The sequence below is a fragment of the Seriola dumerili genome, unplaced genomic scaffold, assembly GCF_002260705.1.
Source record: "Seriola dumerili isolate Sdu_G_001 unplaced genomic scaffold, Sdu_1.0 BDQW01001299.1, whole genome shotgun sequence".
Lineage (NCBI taxonomy): Eukaryota > Metazoa > Chordata > Actinopteri > Carangiformes > Carangidae > Seriola > Seriola dumerili.
The window spans coordinates 1637131-1659311 of NW_019175554.1; the positions used below are offsets into that span (position 1 = coordinate 1637131).

At 39.4% G+C, this 22181-nt stretch overlaps 1 protein-coding gene across 1 annotated transcript in view; it reads right to left on the reverse strand.

Annotated features, from left to right (window-relative positions):
• The window catches only part of LOC111238404 (glypican-6-like), a 127694-nt gene extending 106256 nt beyond the window's left edge, over nucleotides 1-21438 (reverse strand). The window contains exon 1 of the mRNA XM_022767883.1: nucleotides 21279-21438. Within this exon, the coding sequence (XP_022623604.1) occupies nucleotides 21279-21438 (160 nt within the window). The remainder of the gene's footprint in view (nucleotides 1-21278) is intronic.
• Nucleotides 21439-22181: the final 743 nt, after the last annotated feature.

The following is a 22181-nucleotide window of genomic DNA, read 5'->3' on the forward strand; positions in this document are numbered from 1 at the left end:
CCTTTGGCTTCATATACCCCTTGATGTTAAAGAAGCATGCACGCATGTTTGAAGTTTCATATGTAGGCATACGCTGCAATCATGTCTACCAGGCAGGCATAAAGGATGGCGCATTTCTTACCCTTCCTTTCTAATAGGGGTTCATTAAAACTGGCAGAGGAGGCTACAGTTTGTTAGGCAGCTACCTGATGTTAAAGCTCAACAATTGAAGCAGATGCCCTGGTGATACGCTACAGATTTACAGTTTAGACTCCGCCCAGACGCACAGAAGTTGAGGACTGCTACTGAGGTTTTCTGCCTGCATTCTCTCCCTGCTGCTTAGCCTATGCGTTTTCTCCCTTGATTCTTAATGAGCACGACAAAATAACCATTTCTCACAGCAATAGATTATTCCTCACAATGCACTACCAACTACTGTTTTCTTCTTTGGAGAGAACAAAGTCTAGACAGACACAAAAACAGCTCCTTTAACAATGCCATTGTTGTTGGGTTTTTCTGGCACACGGAGGCTATTGTCACAAAATCATTTAGTCTTTTTTTTCTTTTGCAAATATCACTGTAAATAATGTGGTACCAAAGTAATTTTAGCATGTTAAGACAAAAAAGTTCTTTGCTCTGTATACTTTTCCAAAGTCGACAATGGCTTTAACCCAAACTTTAAAGGAGCTATTTGTAAGCTTTGCTAATGCTACATCACCAGCATCAGCATTAACATCTCTTTTCAATGGTTGCATTTACAATGAAAGAGGTTATAATACACCCTCTAAGCAGCGCTACTTCATCAGGGCAGCTTGGAGGCTACAGTGACTTGGTATCGGAAAGTGACAAAACAGTCCCATCTAGCCGGGGCTAGCTGGTTAGCATGCTAACCTCAGGACAAGACAAGAAAGGATAGAAATAGAAGCAAAACAAATGGGTTGCTTTCCACCGCTGGAGACAGCTCTTGGCAAGTGAAGGAAAGTGAAGTAAAGTGAAGCTTGATGCCGAAGTCGCAACCTTTTGCCTAATTGGTAAGTAAACAGCTGTTTATGCTGTAGCAATAGCAAAACTTACAAATAGCTTCTTTAATCATCTATAACCTCAACTTAAACAGAAGTGCTTTATTTATATTATTTATCATGCACCAAAGAATGCAGTCGGGGGAACATTTAGGTTAAAACCACCGGGCACTCCCTCTCCACTCTAAATGTTTTTGTATTTAAAAAAAATCATTATAAAAAAACACCTACATTTTGATTTATAAGTGCCTATGTCCAATCACAATATATTTGTAAAAATGGTTAGCTGGTAAAAAGGTAAGGCAGTAGCGGACTCTCCTGTAGATATAATAACTTGTGGTTGATGAAATAGTCTTTAAGTTACCAAATATTGGATTTTTGAAACTGAAGTTCTGACTATCACACCTCTGTGAAATTTTATGGTCTGTTGAGTTAGAGAACTAGATAAATTAACTCAGCATTTATGATTCAATAAGACTGAGCATATTTTTTTTCTTTTCAAAGTGTTACCAAGGAGAATGCCAGGAGAAATACTGAGTCCATAAAGGAGAATTTAAATTTCAGAAAAGTACTGAAGCAAACTTCTCTAAAATGTTTTACTTTACAGAGTAAAAAATGTTCTGTCTAAGAGAAATCACATGCATTATTATGTATTGTGTAGTAGCTGGGGTTTGGATGACTGAATGGCATGCTGGTATGTTAACCAAACTTGAGCCAAAATGCTGAAATGGTCTGCCACTTCAATTATAGAGAGAAAGGAAGCAGAGGCAACAAATGAGAAGAACAACAGGGAGACATTGAAAAGAAATATGATTTTTCATGAACTCACAATGGCTCAATTCAGAGTATATACACTTTGAAATCTTTCAGTGAAGTAGATAGTGAACAGTTGGACACACGATCATGCAACACTAACTTCTGTTTACTCAACAATTGTTCTGCTCCATCATCCGCTACATGGCTGCCAGCAGGTGGGTCTGTATATTCTGTTGTTGTGCTGCAAGGTATGGGACCTCAGCAGTCAAAAAGCACTGAATCGAACTCCGATTGGTCCCAGTCGCTTTGCCGACTCATGATAAGGCTTCAAAGGAAAAAGCTGAGGATAAGCCTTCAAAGCTGAGGTTTAGGAGGTCCTGAGGCTTCCACTTCAACATGGTGGGTCAGGTTAAGTGAAGATTTAATGCAGTAATCAAAATAAAAGGTGTAAACCCATCTCCCTCACCACAACTCTCCATTGTCAGAGTTTAAGCTTTTCTTTGAAAGTTGAAAAGTGTTCTATTGGATAATTTCATACTGGTTTATTTAAAAAACACATATTATTACATTTACATATCAATATTACAAATACATATTAAAATATATATAAAACAAGATAAATAAATGTTTAATCAATGTGTATTACAACCTACATTGATCTATATAACGTATTTATGGTTTCATTCAGCAAAATACACTATATCAGGTTATGAATGAAATAGCACAAGAGCCCATGGTGGTGAGACAGGAGTGGACTACACTTCAGAAGAGTATTAGATTTAAAAAGAACACGTAAAGTGCACAGTATGATTGTGTGATTTTACAAAGAAACAAATAATCTATAGTCAAATCTGGGTTGTAGGTGGAGGCAGACAAGCTGCCTTTATTGTGGTGGTACTTTAGCAGTAAAACAGAGTATGACTGTATCTTGATAATGAATTTCACTTTTTATAGCACCTTTAGCAAGAAATCTGTCTTATATGTTGAAAAAGTACAACACAACTGAAACATAAAGTAAACTGAAACTCTGGAGCAAAGCGGAAAGTAAAAGCAACAAGCCTCAGCTCTGTGAAAGCCATTTTTCTTTCACAAACCTCCATTAAATCCTCATGTTTTGATCTCATTCTGAGTGGCATGCTGACAAAGCACCAACCAAGAACCGATATAAACCGAGTGATCTGCCTACACAGAGATGATGGTGAGCTGACACCACACATATCTCTTGCTAGGTCGCTACTAAGTTTCCTGGCTGGAATTACACTTTTACAGTATCATGTGTTTCTGGTCAGATTACACTGCATGAAATGACAGAGTTTGATTATTTTAATCGCAATTTAGGAAATAATCCCTGCTGGTCGGACTGGGGGGGTACGTTAATGTCATCTTTTCACGGAGCTTCTGTCCCAAAACATCTCTGCTCCCACTGTCTGTATAAATCTGTTCAGCTGCATTGTGCCACTGCACTGCCAGCCGCTGGATTCTTCTATAGATATGGTCCTTAAGATAAAAGGAAAGAGAATTCCTTATATCTTATAAATTGACATGATCAAAAAATACCAAAGCTAAATTTCCAGTCTAATAACAACATCATTATTTACATTAATAACTGACTTAAAAGGGCCCATTATCTACAGATACAGTCATATGATTACTGAATCATTTTTTACTTGGGTGATTTAAAATGCTAGAGAGAGAGAGGGAGAGAGAGACTTTTTTTCAGTTTTATCCCAATAACTATAAACATATGTTGCAGGGAAATGTGAAAGCTCCAGAATATTGGAGGGACGCTGTGGGAAAAGAGTCGGTTCTATGCCCATTGAGGGTCTGATGCCAGACAGTGTGATTAACTCCCAAAAGGATTCATTAGTCTACCTGGCCAAAGGGCAAACTGCATATGGGCTACGCCATCTGGTACATCCCTTGACCACTTTTGCCAGCATTTATAGTGAGGACATTCTCGCCAGACCTTTATGCCAAACAAGCCAACAGATCACGAAGTCAAGAGAGAAAAATGTATTATTCACCCATGCTGAAAATTCAGAAAAAAAGGTGTAGTGATGCAGTAAATTAAATTAATTTCTGTGTGCGGCAGCATCTATTGTACTCTTGATTTTTCTTCCAAGTTTTTTCCTGTGATGTGTAATGTATACAGTATGTATGATGCAAGTAACCTACATTTAGATTGAATTCAAGATTTATTTTTATCTGGTTCCAGGATGTCATCGACTGCTGCCTGTTACAAGGGGTTTCACACCGCAGCAGAGCGCCAAGCTCAATAACAGGGAAGCACCATCTTGAATGAATCACATTTATTATCACATTGATCTACCACCAGATTCCAGCTTCAGTCTCATTCAGTACTGCCTCTGGAATATTGCCTCCTCTCTGCTCTTATAGTCCGGCTGCCACAGAGCACCAGTGCGCACGGAGACTCTTTGCTTTCAAATGAGGGCGGAGGCCTGTAGGAACAGGTCCAAGCTCTTGACATTTCAATTCAACAGCTGAGTTTACTTGAGCCAGGTCTCCTATGATATCCATAATTCAATTTATTTTCAATTTAGGTTCCCAGTTTTTAGCAGTGGGTCTGTTCAAAATCCATCACTTCCTTTACAATACCGCTTCACATACCTAGAGGAGTACAGATATTGACAAATATATATTGGGTCTTTAAAAGCACCATTATTAGTGAATAATGATTTTGATCATTTAGTCAGTTCAATTGGGAGATATAAAAGGCTGTAAAAATTTCCAGTTATCCATCCTGTAAATACCATTGTGAATTTTACATACCTGAATTTCATGGTCAAACTATTTACTCCCTGGTAGCTATCGTAATATTTCTGGGTGTGTTGGACAGGAGGCTGTTGTGGACAAAAATGCTAATTAAAGAGCAAAATTGAAGAGTGGATTTCTATATTATTTTTTTAACCAATGTGATGAAGTACCTTGATTTATCAGGTAATTCATTTACTGGATTAGCCAAAAACAGACATTCCCCTCTGGTTATTTTAATCATTAACAGTTCATGAATTGATTTCCCAGAAAATGTATAAAATGTATAAATGTCTGTTATTTGAGGAATAAAATTACACATACCATGAGGGAAGATTTAATAATATCTTCCACCACTCATTTCGTGTGAATAATTTGTTTTGTTTTTTTCATGCCTCCCACTGCTGTGATTTTCTTTACTAACTTAAGGAAGAAATTTCACAAGGCCTGCAAGATAATATTTATAGGTTATTGCAGGTTCATGTCAGGTTACTGTGAAATATGGATATACCCACATACATTACACATAAATGCACGTCCACACGATCACATTCCTTCTTCTTATTAACACACTCTGCATTTCTGTAAGCTCCTGTGTATTCACTGTATTAATTCAAAATACAGGCAAGAGTCCATAGTCTAGTTTTATAGATTGTGTTGGTGTTGCATATTGAAGAACAGCACTCCCTGTGAACTAAAGGTCGTTTAAACCATTAAAAAAGCTGAGTGCAATCGGTTAGCATTACAACAAAATCTATGGCAATTTGAAGACAACTGGATTTATGGGGTAATGTCATGAATTTCTCTGAATGACTGTCGCTGACAGTGCTGCTCTTTGTCTTTTTCCTTTTGTCTTTGTTCTCTACTTTCTTTGGACTAAGTGATTCAGCCAAGTTCAGCACACTGGATAGTAAAAGCTGAAAGGCTGGCTGAGCTTCAGCTCCCTGTGAAAGGTTGATACCTCTATCTGTGGGATCTATTGACTCAGGTACAGCTTAGGCCTCTCACACATCTGGGCCAAGACTGTCGTTTCTTTATTTGGGCTGCAGCATATTCAAAGGGCCCCTTTATTCATCTGACATGACCTAGATTAGAGGGCAAAAGGGAGCTCAATAACACTCACAGATAGAATTAAAGCTTGTTGAATGATGGGAGTGTGTGAATACTATGTTAAGGTATATGCAAGGGAAAGGCTTTGCGCAAAATAAGGTAAAACCAACAGGTTCCGATGTCAGCCTAACACTCAGATGATGTGTTCTGTTTAAAGGTTAACTTTTCAATTCAGCGTAACGAAGGATCCCTGCAGTCAAAGACGTGAATGTAATGGGACATCTTCTGCCTCTAAGTTTTGTTCAAAATGCAAAGCAAAAAAGTAGGATAACAACTGTCGGATGATTCTCTGGGTACTTTTCCCTGCTTATTACAAACTACATCACTTCATCCATTCTACTCAAAAATCTATTTCAGAAAAGAAAAATGCTGACCATCAGAAAGTGACTTTTAACCTCACAAAAATGACTACATATTGATAACAGCGCTCATTTACAAAATGACTGGAGGCCAGAAGTTACGTGTTTAATCGAAGCACGGCACCTGCAGAAAGTAGATTTTATCTCAGTCAATGATGAACCTCGAGAAAAATGTGATGTTTCTGTTGGAAATCGTATGGCTTGCTGACATTTTGGGGGTAAGATATAAACTTTCAATAAAAGCAATTAGAGCGCTGCCATGAATTTAGTTAGAAAACTGTTCGCAGGACGGTATGAGCAAGCTTTGAAAACAGTGAAGCGAAACAGTTACCAGGTTTCAAGAGTAAGATGACTCACCTATGAATTCATTCGAGTTGAAACGATTTGTTTATTAATCACTTAGTCAATTGACAGAAAATTAATAGGCAACTGGTTTGATAATCAATTAAGTATTCCAGTAATTTCTCGGGGAAAAATTTTGAGGTTCTCAAATGTGAGCAGTAAACTCCTTTTTCGTCATATCTTTTTGCAAAGGGAATATCTAATATGTTTTCATTAATATATTTTAATATATTCCATCCAATTAATGAAAGTAATCAGTAGTAGTTGCAGACCTAGTATTCATCACTTTAATCTTGACTTAAATAAGGATTGTGGACAACGCTGGCTGTGTTCTGAATAAAATCACAATCAACATGTGTCTGAATGTAACATTTAGTCACACCATAAAGAAGCTGCCTTCTATGGTCTATTGCACCTGAGAAGATGATTAGTGCTAATTACTTGTTATGGTGAAATAACACATGAAATAATGAATGATTAAGAGTTTTTACAAGCAGGTTTGCACATGCTTTCTAAGGTGTTATTACTTGTCAAGAGAAATCCACAAACTGGAAGTAAACCCAATTACTGTGTTAAATCACATCTGTCTGCATGTTGAAGTGGGAAAAATGCATCAAGCTCGATTGATCTCACTGCTGCTCTGCCATCTGGATCTCCTCTCCATCACCCAAATCACCCACTTTCAACTATTTCCACTGGGGCTTGAGACCCAAATTGAATATGTCCAAACAAGATGACACAGATAATTCCCACAATCGCTCCAACCATATGTTACCACACTTGAAGACTGGTGAAAGATGTTCTAACTTTCAAATAACTTCCAGAGTTGGAAAATTGCGTGACAGTAATGGATAGATAAATATAGGATTCACAGTGTGACATGAAGCACCAAGGTACGGCTTAATGCCCTGAATTAAATCAGACATTTCTTCAAGTTTATAATTTTATGGCGCACTTGCCAATCTGATATCAACTCTGGTCTCCTTTTAGCCTGGAGAACAGCCTGCTTGCTTGAAACATGACAGCAGTGTAGGTGGAGGTTAATAAACACACTTTGCATGTATGAGACGATGTGCTGACTGTTTTGTTCACAATTATCAACTCTGGCTGTCATCAAAACTGACAGCATGGCAGACACATAAGAAGACTGATTCTTTTAAGTTTTAATCACATTTACATAATGTTCACTATGTCTTTAATCAAAGAGGTATTTTTACTGTGTGCGTACATACAAGACTGTTACAGATGGTACACAATACCAGTGCTCTTGTTTGGGCTGAAATCCCATAGGGCAAAAATAGTTGTTTTTCCACCTTTTTTTTCTCTATTTTCCTCCAAACATCTTTTACTGAATTTCCCCAAAGATGATAAGTGCTGGAGGCATTCCATTTTGCACAATGTCGGAATTGCACCAGCCAGGTCCTGTGCTGAAAAACCAGTAAGGCTAAATGAGAAACTATTACTGAGCTGGGAATATGAAAAGGCAATATCTCAAATTATAGGCAATGGGCATGACCCTTAGACCATGATTCAAAGATGTGTGAAAAGAAAAGCTAAAACCAAATCATGGGAATGCCACGCTATTCACATGCACAATGAATAAAAAGTAAAAAAGTTATACTTATCTAAATTAATACTACTTTCCAACATAAAAAATTATAGGCTTGGGCATGGAAATCAGAATTAGAGGGAATCCAGCAGAGGTGGGAGTGATAAGTAAAACAAGTCTGCCGTTTTCACATCAAAATAAATGCAATTTTTAGGAGCGCAGGTTGTTATAGTAACTCCGATACGACATGAGAGTGGGATTCACCTTTAAGCGTCAGTCAAACCCAAAGTGACACTGCTGACAGCACAGTTAACACAGACCAAATATATATGTATAAACACAGAATGCGTCATCATATCAAAAAGTCCATTTGAGCATGTCTCGAGTCTAAATCACATCCCAACAGCGCACATCACCTTTTCCATTAATTGTAGTCAGGCAGCTTCAAATATGCTTTGAAATCTGATCAGCACAAAACCTGCTACACTCACTCCCTCTGATGTACAGGTTGGAGCACTCATGTTGAGCTTTTTATAAACCACAGTTTTTCCTCCCATCTGACATCTCATTTTTGCACCTTGACTAATTTTAACTCCATTTCTTATGCATTGGTGCTTTAATGAGCATTTCTACAGTTTATGACTGTACACCCAGTGTCTGAAACCTGTATCCGTGGTAACCTGCCTGGTTGGAGACTCTTGTGGTAAATGTCAAAGGTAAGCCATCATACAAGTTGAGCATATGAGTGGAGCTTATGGCCCCTAGCTTCAGTCATGCATGCAGTCTATTAAAGCAGACCCACAATATACTGTATAGCTTCATCCCTCTGTTATGGGTAATGCCTGTAACCAATTTTCCAAACAGAATTTGCACCAGAGTCTGGGATGAACCCTGTATGAGGAAATAAGAACATAATAGCATATGAATTTCCAAATCATTACACACAGCCTCATTAGGTGTTTCTGAATCAAGGGAATCTGGCCGGTTAGTGATTACTGTTCTTTCTCTATTCTTACCGTTATGTTGAAAAAGTTCATAAAGATAACAGATCATGGGCATCACAGTCATATAGTTATATATCAAACCGTCAGATTTAGGGGGAAAAAAATCAATATTTTGTGATTACCCAAACAGCATGACTGATATACACACATATATATATATATATGCATATATATATATGCACTATATATATATATATATATATAGCGCATATAACCAACGTAAGAGTTCAATTCATGATTGTTTCACTGAATGTATACGTTGTTACTTCTGATATATTTAATCATTAACTTAACATGCATTTCCTCCATTAAAGCTTCATTTAAACATGAAGTAAATGTGATAGTAGAAACACACACTGAACAGAAATTAAAATATGTTTTATAATAACTGTGCTGCACCTGCTGTTTGAGAAACTGGTGCTGGCAGAAAATGAAAACAAATCGTTTTCATAGATGCCTTTTAAAGATCAGTACCGGGGTCTGCACTATATTGCTACCAGGAAATAGCCACAGCCGCACACTCTGACAACAGCTATCACCTTATCCCACCCACGTAGCTTTCATATATACAATATCACCACACTAACTGCCAGCCATATAGCTTGAAGCATGTATAATCTTACAGAAGATTACAAATGTGCTCTGGTACCATGCTTAGCGTTAAGCTACTGAAATCATCTCCAATTCATTTTTAATTTTTGCCGCCATCATGATACAACACACTTATGTGTAAGTGCAGTTTTGTTTAGCTACTGGAAAAATATTTCATAATCAACACACTTATTACAGCACAAAAAGTAAAACTCTCAATGATTCATTAGCTATTAGCTTTATGTTCAGCATGGAAGGTCGACCAAGTTTTGGTTGGTTGGCTGGTAGCAGGGGGAAAAAAAAACAAAAAAACTCTAACTCCACAGGAACTTGCCACACTCAGTCAGTCACTCAGTCAGTCACAGACAGACATCATTTACACAGCTGGTCCCTGTTGTTATTAGATAATAATGTAACCGAGTGTTTTTCACCTAACTGGACACATTTAGTCATAAAATAATAAATGAGGTATAGAGACGTAGTGTGATGAACAGCAGCAACAACTTCTTTATTTTCCTAACATGGTACAAGCAGGACTCCGACAACAACTCCTGCCTTATTCATCGGCCTAAAGGCAACTCTTGGGAGACACACTAGTTCAAATATTGAAAAACATACACACAGGACAGTGTGTTACAATAATTAGATACCGGTATGTCAATCAAGAAAGAAGAGACTAAAGGATGACACCTAGAGGGCGCCATGCAAACTCTGCAGACAGACACTCACTATCATTTGTTGACCTCAAACAGCACTTGTATTTGAATTGTGTAAGTAGCCTATTGTTAGCCACTTAACATGGCTGCTCACTCTAACGTTCTCCACGTTGGTTGTTACGACATTTTCAGAATCACTAGCGCTTTTGCCGGTGTCGTTAACCTTTATATTTTAAAGGTTCATTATTACAGTTTTCTAATTCAGCACAGTGATAACAATGTTACTTACAACATTCTTTCTCAGCCCCAACAATTTTCTGATGACTGGCAGCTGAAAACATCCACAACATGGGAACCAAGGCCCTGAGATTCACAACTTCTGTCATGCTAATTGTGCACATTTGTTCTTGATTAACTTAATTGACTTGATGGTGATTAATCATTAACATCTCTAAAATGAACAATTAGAAAATGCAGCTCACTCATCTTCAAGACATTTGGTGAAAACTATTTAACTACTGTATTGTGTCTCAAGTTTTCAGCACAGTCCATCACACTTGCTCAATATTAGAGGCTAAGCTTGAAGCAGTAGAGCCATACGGTGGGGTTAAAGCCTTGCACTCCTGCTCTGGATTCATCAAGCTAACTGGTGCATGACTCAGTCCTAAACACAACAGCTGGTGGTCTGAAAAGCCCGAGGTAGAGCCCCAGGGTGTGAGATGACCAGCCCACTCATTTACCGGCAGCTTACACAGGGGACAGGAAACAGCGGGGTTCTGGGAGCAGGAGATGAGGCTGGCTTCTTTTCAGATTCAAGCACCCTCCAGGAGCCAAAGAACAAGGATGTGCCAAGAAGCATTACAATGACAGATGTTTCATTTGACACATGAAGAAATTCAAGTATCTAAAAGATGTAAACACTGGACATAGGCTTGTTAACCTATATCCCAATAAGTCTTTCCAAAATGCTTGTGCCTCCTTTCCAACGGGTCTTGAATTAATGAAACTGAAACTATGAAGGCTGGAGATATTCTTTCTCAAGCCTCATCAACATTCTCAGAGCGACAAGACTTTAAACCGCTTCTCTCCTGACATTAAGGTTATATGAGCTTGTCACATTTGTCATGATGGTAAGACTCCCTGGAGATGCACTGTGGCCCCATTCAAATCAGTGGTGTGAGTCTAGTGAGCCTAGATATCTTTTACTGCAAGACTGCTCTACTCTCTCATCAGCCACAATGATAGGTGATTTAAATGAACTGTTGGCTCACCCCCCTGTACTTCTTTAGTTCCAGATGACTTCTGATGTCGTTCTGTGGCACTTTGTAAGTCATACATCCAACATGCTTCATTAGAAGCCAGTTTCATCAGAGGATACACCATGCGTCACCATCATACATACAAAATACTATAACGAGCCAGGGTAATACATTTATTTGAAAGCAAACTGAAATATTAGCAGTAGCTAAAGCATATTTAATAGTTTTTACTACCTCAATTGAAAAATCTCTTTTGCCTCTTTCAAAAATCAGCCACAACAACATCCATTAACATCGGGATAATTTTGGCTCTCGCAGATCACTGAGTGAACTGAACACTGTGCCTAAACAGGAGTAAAAAAGGAAATGAGGCAACACGGGGTTAGGGACCATAGGGCAGACCTCTGACACAGGCGGGAGTGTCATTATATCCCCCAATGCATTTCACAGCAAAACCTATTATTTAATGTTATAATTAAAGCCCAGAAATGTGACCCAGGGTTAAGATCAGCCCTCTACATTTTTGCATTAACATAAAAATAATAACGATTTCCAATTAGTCTCTCCACCTCAAAGCTGCAACTGAGATTGCACTAAACTGGGTCATGAACTCATGTAATCAGTATAAATTCCCTAATTTATAAATGGAACAACATGCTATCTTTGCATGTCTTGTCTTCAGTAACATCTACGGGTCTTTGACAATACAATTTACAATAAATCTTTAGGAGTCCTGCAAGGTTGGCACTGTGGTTTCCTCTTCACTTGTTACTTGGTGAGCCCCCATCATCTGTTCACTTGAGAGACGCAGTCATGCAGCTGGAAATCTCTTGTTAACCCTACTGCAGAGCTGCAGACGTGAAATGACTACACTTGAAGACTACCGTAGTTCACCGTTGCCACAGTTCAGGTAAATGTTGAAATACGTATGCTGCCAGGGTGAAACATTTCTTTTCCTGCTGTCCTACTTCCAAATGTTACAGCGAACGTGTGACTTGCTCATTTATTAGAACAGAGACATAGGAGCAACACACACGTTTAGCTCGCTGTCAGCACAAAGCCTTTCTCTTCTCTATCACTGAATCTCTTGAACTGAACCTCACAAAAGATAACACAAAACTTAAAATCAAGTATGTTACAATCACACTGTATTCCAATCAAGATCAAGATGGTTAGGGATGCAAACTGTGTACAACTTGACCTGTATCGTTAACACCAGCTTTAGACCCTTTTCATATATTCAGTCGATGCGTTCAAATCAAGCCTCGAGCCCCAGCACATATGTAACTACTGTTCTATGGATCCTGGATGACCTGGATGTAGAGTATTAACCAGATTTCTATCATCTCTGGCAGTCAAGAACAATGAACCAGAAACCTCCACTCAGCAATGATGATCACGTTGATTTCACTTTCTACACGAGGCGCTGCCCAGATCAAAGCGAAAGTGATATTGCGTTGTACTTCAGGTCAACGTCACAGGTTTTTTTTGGTCTGTATAGGACACAGTTAATTCATATTCTCTGGAAAAAAAGAATAGAACTGTTGTGTCAAAGAAAGTATATACTGGGACCAGAGTGAATGGCAAGTATAATTAAGTGACCAACTGACTTACTCAGAAAAGCTTATATACTGTTAAAGGATAAGTCCGGTGACATACTGCAGTATATTTTTTCAAACAACAAATCCCATCCCACCAAAAATTGAATCGATGCCACTAACCAATATCGTGTGTTTAGCCAAAGCTTCATCTTATTCCTCTGTGCCATAGAGCTCCATTATTGTTCAAAAACATAAGAAAAATAAGGCATCAGTGCACTGGACTGCTGGACAGCAACTCCATCACTGAAAACAACACCCAACAAACAGGACATTTACATCTGTCTGGGTAAAGAAAAAAATTACAGTGCCCAGGTGTTTCAGGGAAATGGCTTAATGTCTTTAAAATGAAAGTATGTATTCTTGATGTCTTTTTAAAAGGTTTTCAGGATGGATGAATTCTTCTTGTGGCTGAGAGCTGCAGACAAGCTGAGGAATTCAGAAAATGTCAAGACGGACTAATGCACAGTTGGTTTTGGTCTTTGTGTGGGATTTGTTCACAATAGTAAAATTATACAATATCATGAGCCTTATTCTCTCTCTTATTTTTTGAAGACACTTCTACGTGACCTTACATAAAGTTTGCCTCATTTTTCAATCCTTGCCTTTTTTTTTTTCTTTTTTTTTTTTTTAATTCCAACTGCTTCAATGGTTCAGTGATAAAAGTATCACTATATTTAGAGTCTTGAATGATGTTCACAGGCCTTAAAGATAGCCACTGATGTACGGCTGGGGCTTTGTTTGTACTAAAAGATGTCTGCATGTTGGAGCACCTGCACTATTGATTTTGATGCATCAAAAGCCCCCCCCGTGGTTTCACTACAGTGAAACCATCACAGAGGCCTTTCAGGGGGTAGAAAAAACAACAACAGTGTCATCATCAAGTCTGTAACGCCAATTCCACCATTGTTGTCTGCTTTTGTTGACAGCATCTGATGTTTCCATGACAATTTTGGCACATCGTGTTTATATGTGCTTAATGCTTGTTTACTTCCGAGTCTCTGAGGGGGAAACTTATTTAGCAAATCACCTCAGCCATGTGTACTTGTCTGTGTCTGAAAAACAAAAATAAAAAGTCCCCAGTGTGAAATGTATTTGCATCCTTGACACCTCGATATGATATACCCGTGTGGGTTTTTCCTCCACTGTGTGGCCCTCCTCTCTCTGAGCCTTATCATTGGTGTCAAGCTTGGGACTTCTATTCAGAGACTAACCTCCAGAGGAAAGTAGGCGTTGTGGGCAAAAAGAAAGACCATAAACACAACACAACACAACACAACACAACGCCTTGGTTCTCTAACATACATAATGAATAATAGTAGGGAAACCACAAACACCCGCTTGGCTAGAGGATGAAAATAGATTGTGAGAAGTGATTAGCGTTGTCTGTGCAGTAAACAGTATGTTTTATATGGCTTCAGGTTTATCCTAAGGGTCTTCCCTACACAGACAATAAGAGGAAAGCTGCCCTATAATCGTTAAAACCCAACCTCTTACCCCCCCCCCGCCCGCCCCCCCCCCCCCCCCCCCCACGTCAACAAATATGGGCCAATGTGACCCTCCACCTCCCTCTACAACGTTCCTGCACCACCCTCACCCACTAACAGAGAGATGCTAAGGGGAACACTTTTCCCCTGTGGAGGAGTACCCACATGTGAATTTATCCTTCTGTTACCTCCAGTCTCTCTTTCACTAACGTATTAACAAGAGAAGAGAGGTTGAATGCTTCTTTCTTTCTTTCTAGAAACAAGTATAAAGAGCAGCATGTAGCAATACGGCTGTGCAACACTGTGAGTCAGATCACTAATCCCTCAAGTTCAGATGGATTACATCCTACCTGACTCCCTTCCTCGTATCCCAGAGCTCCTCTCTCACCTCACATAGTTATGATTTCAACACATGGTTAGTCAAGGATGCTCTCCCATCCTGATATGCTCTCTTTTACTGAGTAAATTTGTTTATTTTCCAGCTTATTTCACTGCGATCTCTCTTTACTCTCCATGCTAATCCCTAAACATATAATCACATCCATCCTTTAACTTCTTGCTGTTATTTTCTAGTTCCTCTCGAGGCTTGAGAGGGTAGAGATCCTTAATCCCCCCCTCCATTACTGATTTAGGCCAGCAGTTGATTGAAAACTGGAAAAAAAAAAAGTGCTATGGCAGTCTCCTACGCTAGCCAGAGGCTTTTCACACTACACAGAAAACACCATACATGGTGCTGAGGAAGGCTTCCAGGAAGCTCGCAGACCATATGCATTGCAGGCATGAATGCCTGCTGAGGGGTGACACACTTTTTCAGGTCAGGACAACTGTCCGACATTCTCATTCACCAAATCCGACAAAAGGTGGAAAATTATCGCTGGAAGATTGACAGTCAAACTCATTTGGATGTTCCACGCACACAATCTGTCCCTCCAAATGAAAAACAAAAAGCTTTTGTCATTTTCTACCACAATAGAGATGCAAAGGAAGAGAAAGGCTGGAGAAGTGAGGCTAAACTGTTCCAAACACACATACAGACATGCACACACACAAACACACGCACAGAGCCTAATCTCCCTCACATCTCATTAACCGTTCTCTCTGAAGATGTATACAGGCTGGCAAGAGACTTATTTCCAATTTGGCAGCGCCAAGAGCATCTTAATGGGCTTTGGAAAAAATGCCCCACTGAATTTTTATATGGATATTTCCTGGGCTAGGCCTTTTAGAGTGGTATTCCCACACTTTCACTAAAGGTCTCATGTCATTCCATTATTTAGTGATTAGGCATCTGGCTGTGAACACATCTAAGATTACCTCCAAATTCATTTTGCATAACTGCCCAACATGATAAGTAAATTAAAATTAGATCAGTGTAACAAACAGACTGTTGATTAAATACTTTTGAGACAATGTGCAGAAATGTGAAACCAGAAGATCAATCATGGCATGAATGTCTCCATATTTTTGTGTTATATCGCATCACGTAAAACTCCTGACAGAATGTGCCCCAGTAGCTCGTCTGGTAGAGCGTCTATCACCTATCGAGGCTGGGTCCTTACTACAGCTGCCTGGGTTCCAGTCCAGCCCATGCTGTACGTCATCCCCTCTATGTCCCATGCCTTTCCTGTCTTTCTCTACTACCATTATCAAATAAAGTGGAAATGTGAAGAAAATCTTAAAATAATAAGTAAATAAAAATAAAATTCCTGACAGAAATAATAAGTCAGACAGTATATTGATGAATAGCATTCCGACGTGAAATCGCGACGGAGGAAACAATACACCAATAAACTGTATTTCAGTTATGAATAAACTGTAAATTTCTTGAATCATTTGGAATTTCCAAAACTTTCATTTGAGGTCCTAAAAAAAAGTATCTAATATGGAACAAGAAATTTTATACATATACACATGTATACATTCAAGAATCTGTTGTCTTTAGTTCTGATAAAATAAATCTTTGCTCTACACTCATAAGTGTCTCACATTTTGATGTTAATAAGTGTTGTAAGATGGTTTATTTTTTAGAGCTAGTCATGTACTGTATGTGTCGAAAAAGCTTGACTGTTGGGAATAATAACCGTGCTGTAAACTGAAGGTTCACAAGGGTACTAACACTCATTTATGTAGAACCAGCAAAGATCTCTGATACCTGGGTTGTGTTTTGAGGGAACTGGGGAACAGCGCGCACCCCACAACCTGCAAACAGCCAAGTACAGATCACAGCGATAAACAGAGAGTTATTGCATAGCAGGAATTCACATGAGGAAAAATGATGCTGTATTGCATAAGAGCTAATAACTGTTCTGTTAAGAGAAATCAAATAATATTCTTTAAAGTTGCTACAGATGAACCCCAAAGGTAATTGTTATGCTTGAGAAAGGAAATATAAGACTCGGGCAGTGCATTAATAGAAAATGCAGCACATCAAGTGATTTTGTTTCAAAGCCGCAGCAAAGAGCCGAGTCCACCCATGAGAATCCCAACTGCTCTGTGTTAGTGAATGTTGATATTAACAGCAAAGCCTCAGAGCAAGAGCTCCATGGCAGGGCCTGACTGAGGCATTCAGGAGCAGTTGTGTTTATGAACAAAGGGCTGACAATCACGCAGCATTGTGTGCGTGACACTATAGCTAACGTCTGACACATTCACACAGGGATGATCCTCACGGGCAAGCTGTATCGTTGGCTGACTGCTGCATAAAACACACCAGGCAAGGCAATGGTACATTGACAACACGGACGCGGAAAGCGGAGGAATCACAAGCTCAAACTGGTGGAGTTTAATGAAGCTGTTCAACAGATACTTTTAGACATTTTTCAGATTCACCCCACATAGAGCAGTGTAGTTCAGCACAACCTCTCTATCTTACCCACACCTGCTCTTCGCAAAGAATCCTGGCTCTCTTCCAAGAGACTGTATGAAAACTAGTAAAGCCAGTAAGATTTTTCTGACTGGCCTCCACCTCCCACCGCGCCCGGATTGTAAGCAAGCTTAGGCACTTGAGAGTCCTTAGGTAAAACGAGAAAGAGAAAGTAGTCTTTAATCTATGAAGTGGGTAGCATGGTTGACCTCTCCCTAAGTCCCCTAACTCTGGCAATTACCTTATGTCTGCTTGAGTGTCAAACTGTTATTTCAATCCCAGAGTAAAACCATGTATGATGACAATTTGCCAGGCACAGCAGTGAGTGTGACAGAAGTGTTATACTGCTGAGAATACATTACATCTCTTCGTGGCGAAACCACACATGCAAATCTGACTGTCTCGGAAGTAGTGCGAGACCATACACCGAATGTTTCTGCTTTCTACCGGCATAACATCTGTAAATGTGAAGAGTTACAGCTCGTTCAATCACTCGGTCGCTGGGGAAAATTAAAAAAAATACATATTGTGTATTTATACATTAAATGGCATGCACAGAAAAAATAAATAAATATCTTCCCACAACAACTTTACAGATTGAGATCAAGAGATAGCAAAAGCCACGAAGAAATGACCTGGCCTTCTGGTGTAATCCTTGAAACATCAATCCAGGGTTTCCGCTTTGACGGTTTACCAGGTTCTTTATGTTCTGGATATGTTTTATGACTCTGGAGCCCATGAGACCCATTGAAACACTTCTATAATACTACAATAATGGATGGCCTGCAGAATTTAGATAGTAGCTGTGAGAATGTGCTGATTCAGAAGCGTCTGACGAAAATGCAAAGAAAGAAACTGTTCAGACTTCAGCCAACAAACACACGTAAACAAAGCTGTCTATATTGTTTATCTTTAACAAATATTTAAATTTAATTAATTCAAATTGTATGAGCTTGATGTTTAAGTTTAAGAACGGATTCAATAATTAGCAAATTGTATTATACTATACAAAAACTAACATCTGTATAAACATATCTGTGTTTCTCACCTGTTAATGTAGCTCGGCTTGTCAGTGGCAGAGAGCTGTCAAAATAATTAGCTTATGCAAATGGGAGCTTACAACCTGAGGTAGCCACCTCTGCAAATGTATTAAACCTGTGTGTTTTGTATATAGAGGCATAGCAGTAGCATGACACAGCAGATGATGGAGGGATGAGCGCTAACGCTGCTCATGCAGCTTACCGCACGTTTGTATTAGCATAGTTAATTAGGCATAATTGCGAGCTTTCTACTATCCCATCTCCTGAGGCCTATATCTAACCTCTGTTGTATTCATGCAAAGGTTATTTGAAGACAACAAGATCCAATTACACATAGTGTATGGGCTGTAAGTGAATTGTAATTAGGATTTGATCACAGCCACCAAAAACATCTCGATCTATGAAGTGGCCAACGGATCGGTCTTTGAGTGAACTTGCTGACGTTCCAAGCAGATGAGGAATGTTCCATGGAATCGAATAATAAATACTGAAAACTCTTCATAGCCAAATGTATGTCCAAGTATTTCCAAATCATTTATAAAACGTTATCTGACTCTTGTAAAAGGAATCTGTCCAGTACTCCTGGGAGGTGGAAGCCAACAAAAACTCTGTGGTCAGACACTGGACAACTACAAGATTTTCACTCCTATAAAAGAAATGTCAAACAGCTGCAAGTCCAACATCCTGTCTCACAATACATTAAATTACTCAATAAGTAATCCAAACATAAACCAGATGTCAAAAAATTGTGCAATGAGCCATGTTCAGTACTAAATATTTTGTGCAAATGTCAGACTCAATCAGCATTACAATCCTTTCCACACAAGAATTCAGACATTATAATATAGGGCTATTTTACATCTTTGGATCCACTGTATAAAGCTGAGTTCAACCACAAACCATCACTCCGCAAAACCGATGACAAAAAGGAAAAGAGGTGGCAACACCAGAAGTCTATCCAGCTCCCTGTGCTCTGTCATATCAGAGGCAAAACAGTAAAATAAAAGTAATAAAGCAGCAGCACCGGATTACTGCTTTTAAAAGTATAACACTCAAGTGTTGGAGAAACAAAGGCTAATTATTCTAACCACAGTGTCTGCTCTTTTTTATTTGAGTAGTCTGCTGAACACTGTCTCCTTTTAAACTGTTGATAAATTTAATGCGTTGCCACTGAAGCGGAATCAGTAGAGACACAAAGCTTTCTCTTTTTTGCTTTTTCAGATTTTTGACTTTGACTTTCTGCATTTTCTAGAACGTAGAAGAACATAGAAGCTGGCTTAGTTTGTCGTTACGTGAAATATCTGAACGGTCAACGGTGACACTAACAATAAAATTTTGATTAGTTTAGAGTCCTAACTGGATGAAATTGGTGTGAGCTGTATTTGTAAAACACAGAATCCCTCACACGCAGACACTGACACAGACTTACACACACTCGCTCAATCGGCGACAAAACTATCAAATTTCCATCAAGCCAAAACCATGTTAAAACCAAATAAGGCGGCTCTATGATCATTACTGCCTGACACTGCCAATTACCAATACAGTATCTCTATGTTGTCTGGAAGAGGCAATAGAGGGATTAACTTCAGGTCTCTCTGCTTCCCCTCTTCCCTCTCATGAAGCAGACTATGTTTACTGACTAATCTCCTTTCCTGCTTTGACCACAAATGTGATTACCACCACACAAGAGATAATAAAACCCCATATCTCGGCTGTACCAAAGAGCATGAATTAAAACCTAAGCTGTAGCCTTGAGGAATATCGAAAAGAGAGAGAGAGAAAGACAGAGAGAGAGAGAGAAAGAAACACAGCAATGGGAGTATTTCGTGCTGAGTGCATACAGCCCCCTACTGGTAAACAGTATTCACTATTTATCCAAATACAACACAACAAGCTCCATGATCTTCTGTTGAATGTGAGCAACAGGTATGCAGCCGCGTTTCAGAACCGATCTTCCGGTGCCACTGTTCTTTCACCGTCTCTGTTTAAAGAAAAGCTCCATTTCTAAATGATCTCAGATTGGGGTGACTGCCATTAAATCGAACACTGGGGTGTCACATATGATTCCTGGGCTGTTGGTCCTGGTGTTAAATGGGTTAACTATTTATCAATTCATATAACATGTGGGTGAAGTGACCTCTCTGAGGTGAGGCACACCTCTCTTTTAAAGGTTAAAAAAAAAAAAAAGGTGCAAAAACAGGGGAAAGGCAATAAGTTTTAGCATGAATAAGGTTTGAGATGTTACCATGTACCAAGCTGGCCACTAATGTGTAAAATCTAAAAAGGTCTGAAACAAATATTTTAACTATATGAGGATGAATATTTGTGTGATTTCTTTTTACTGTTGCTTTCTCACAGGTGTATTGTGGGTAGCTATATGAATGTTTGGTGTACTTCATGGAAGAGAATGAATGAAAAGCAGCTTGCTGTGATTCATCATTTAGCAATGTGGAAATGGAGGGGATCATAGTGACCTTCAAAACGCGATAAATCATATATAATTCCATGTCTTTGATTTTATACAAGAAACAAAAAAAAATACTTAAATCAAGCACACAACACAGTAACTGCATGTGGTGTAAATTCAGACAAACGCTTTGACAAAGTCTCTCTCATGAAACGGGATGCTGCAAATAAATAAATAAATAAAATAAAAAAGAAAGGAAAAAAAGAAAAGCAAAGACTCACACTCTGTTTGGATCCTCTAATAAAATGGGACAGTTGCACAGGGGGAATTAGATGCTCAAAAGGTTTGAGGAGGATCACATGGATCAGGCTGTGTGTGTGTGTGTGTGTGTGGGGGGGGATCATGATCAAATTGTTTAATTTGAGGGGCGAAACGGGGCATGACACGTGGTGAGACGCATTGATGATTAGTCAGTTTCACCTACCTGATATTTCCTGATGAGGTACATTGACGAGGCTGAATCCTTTAGCGTTATAAGCTTGTCTAACCTCGCTACAGCTCCGCGCTTTGCTTTCACCACCAGATGACAGGGACAGCAACGACAGAGTACATAAGGCGACTTGCAGTCTCCACATCGCATACATCAGTGAAATCCTTGATAACGTTTCACGGGGGGGAATACGAGCTCCTAAAAGAAATCCAGAGGGCTGCGTGAAAGATTTCTCCACTGAGCGCGGTGTCAGATGTTCATTAAAACAAAAGCAAAAAGAGAAAAAGAGAAAAAGATCACTCCTCACTTTAGATACTGGTACGTCCACCTCATCGCAAAAGCTTCGTTGTCTTCCCACCTCAAAAAGAAAAAAAAGAACCCAGTGAGTCCGACTGCTCCCAGCTTGAACAAATCCGTTAGAAGAAGACAGTTGCTACCTGGTGCTCTCTCTGCCAACAACTTCTCCCGCATGCACACAAGCCCTGTGTTTGTGTCTGTGTGAGGACAGCGAAATGCAACGGAGACGCACGCTGCACGGCGAGCAGAACGCACAAGGGCAGGGCAAAACATGGAGTGGAGTGGCTGCGACTTCAGCAGCTCGCATCCAGTGGGCGCGCACTGTCCTCCGCCTCTATGCATCCTTGGTAATGCGCACCAGAGGCACATTAGAGTGCAGACACGTGTTGGAGGCGCGGGGACCTGGAAGTCGTGTCGGCAGGGTAGAGCTCCACATACAAACACATTAGGTTGTTTTTTTTTTGTTTTTTTTCCCGGATTTTCGTCCACAAACTCGCAGAACTCCTGCTGACATTTCGGCGTCTTTTGATGATAATAACCTATGGAGGTAATATGATAATGGCTGTCAAACGACCCAGGGAAGGACACACAATACACCTA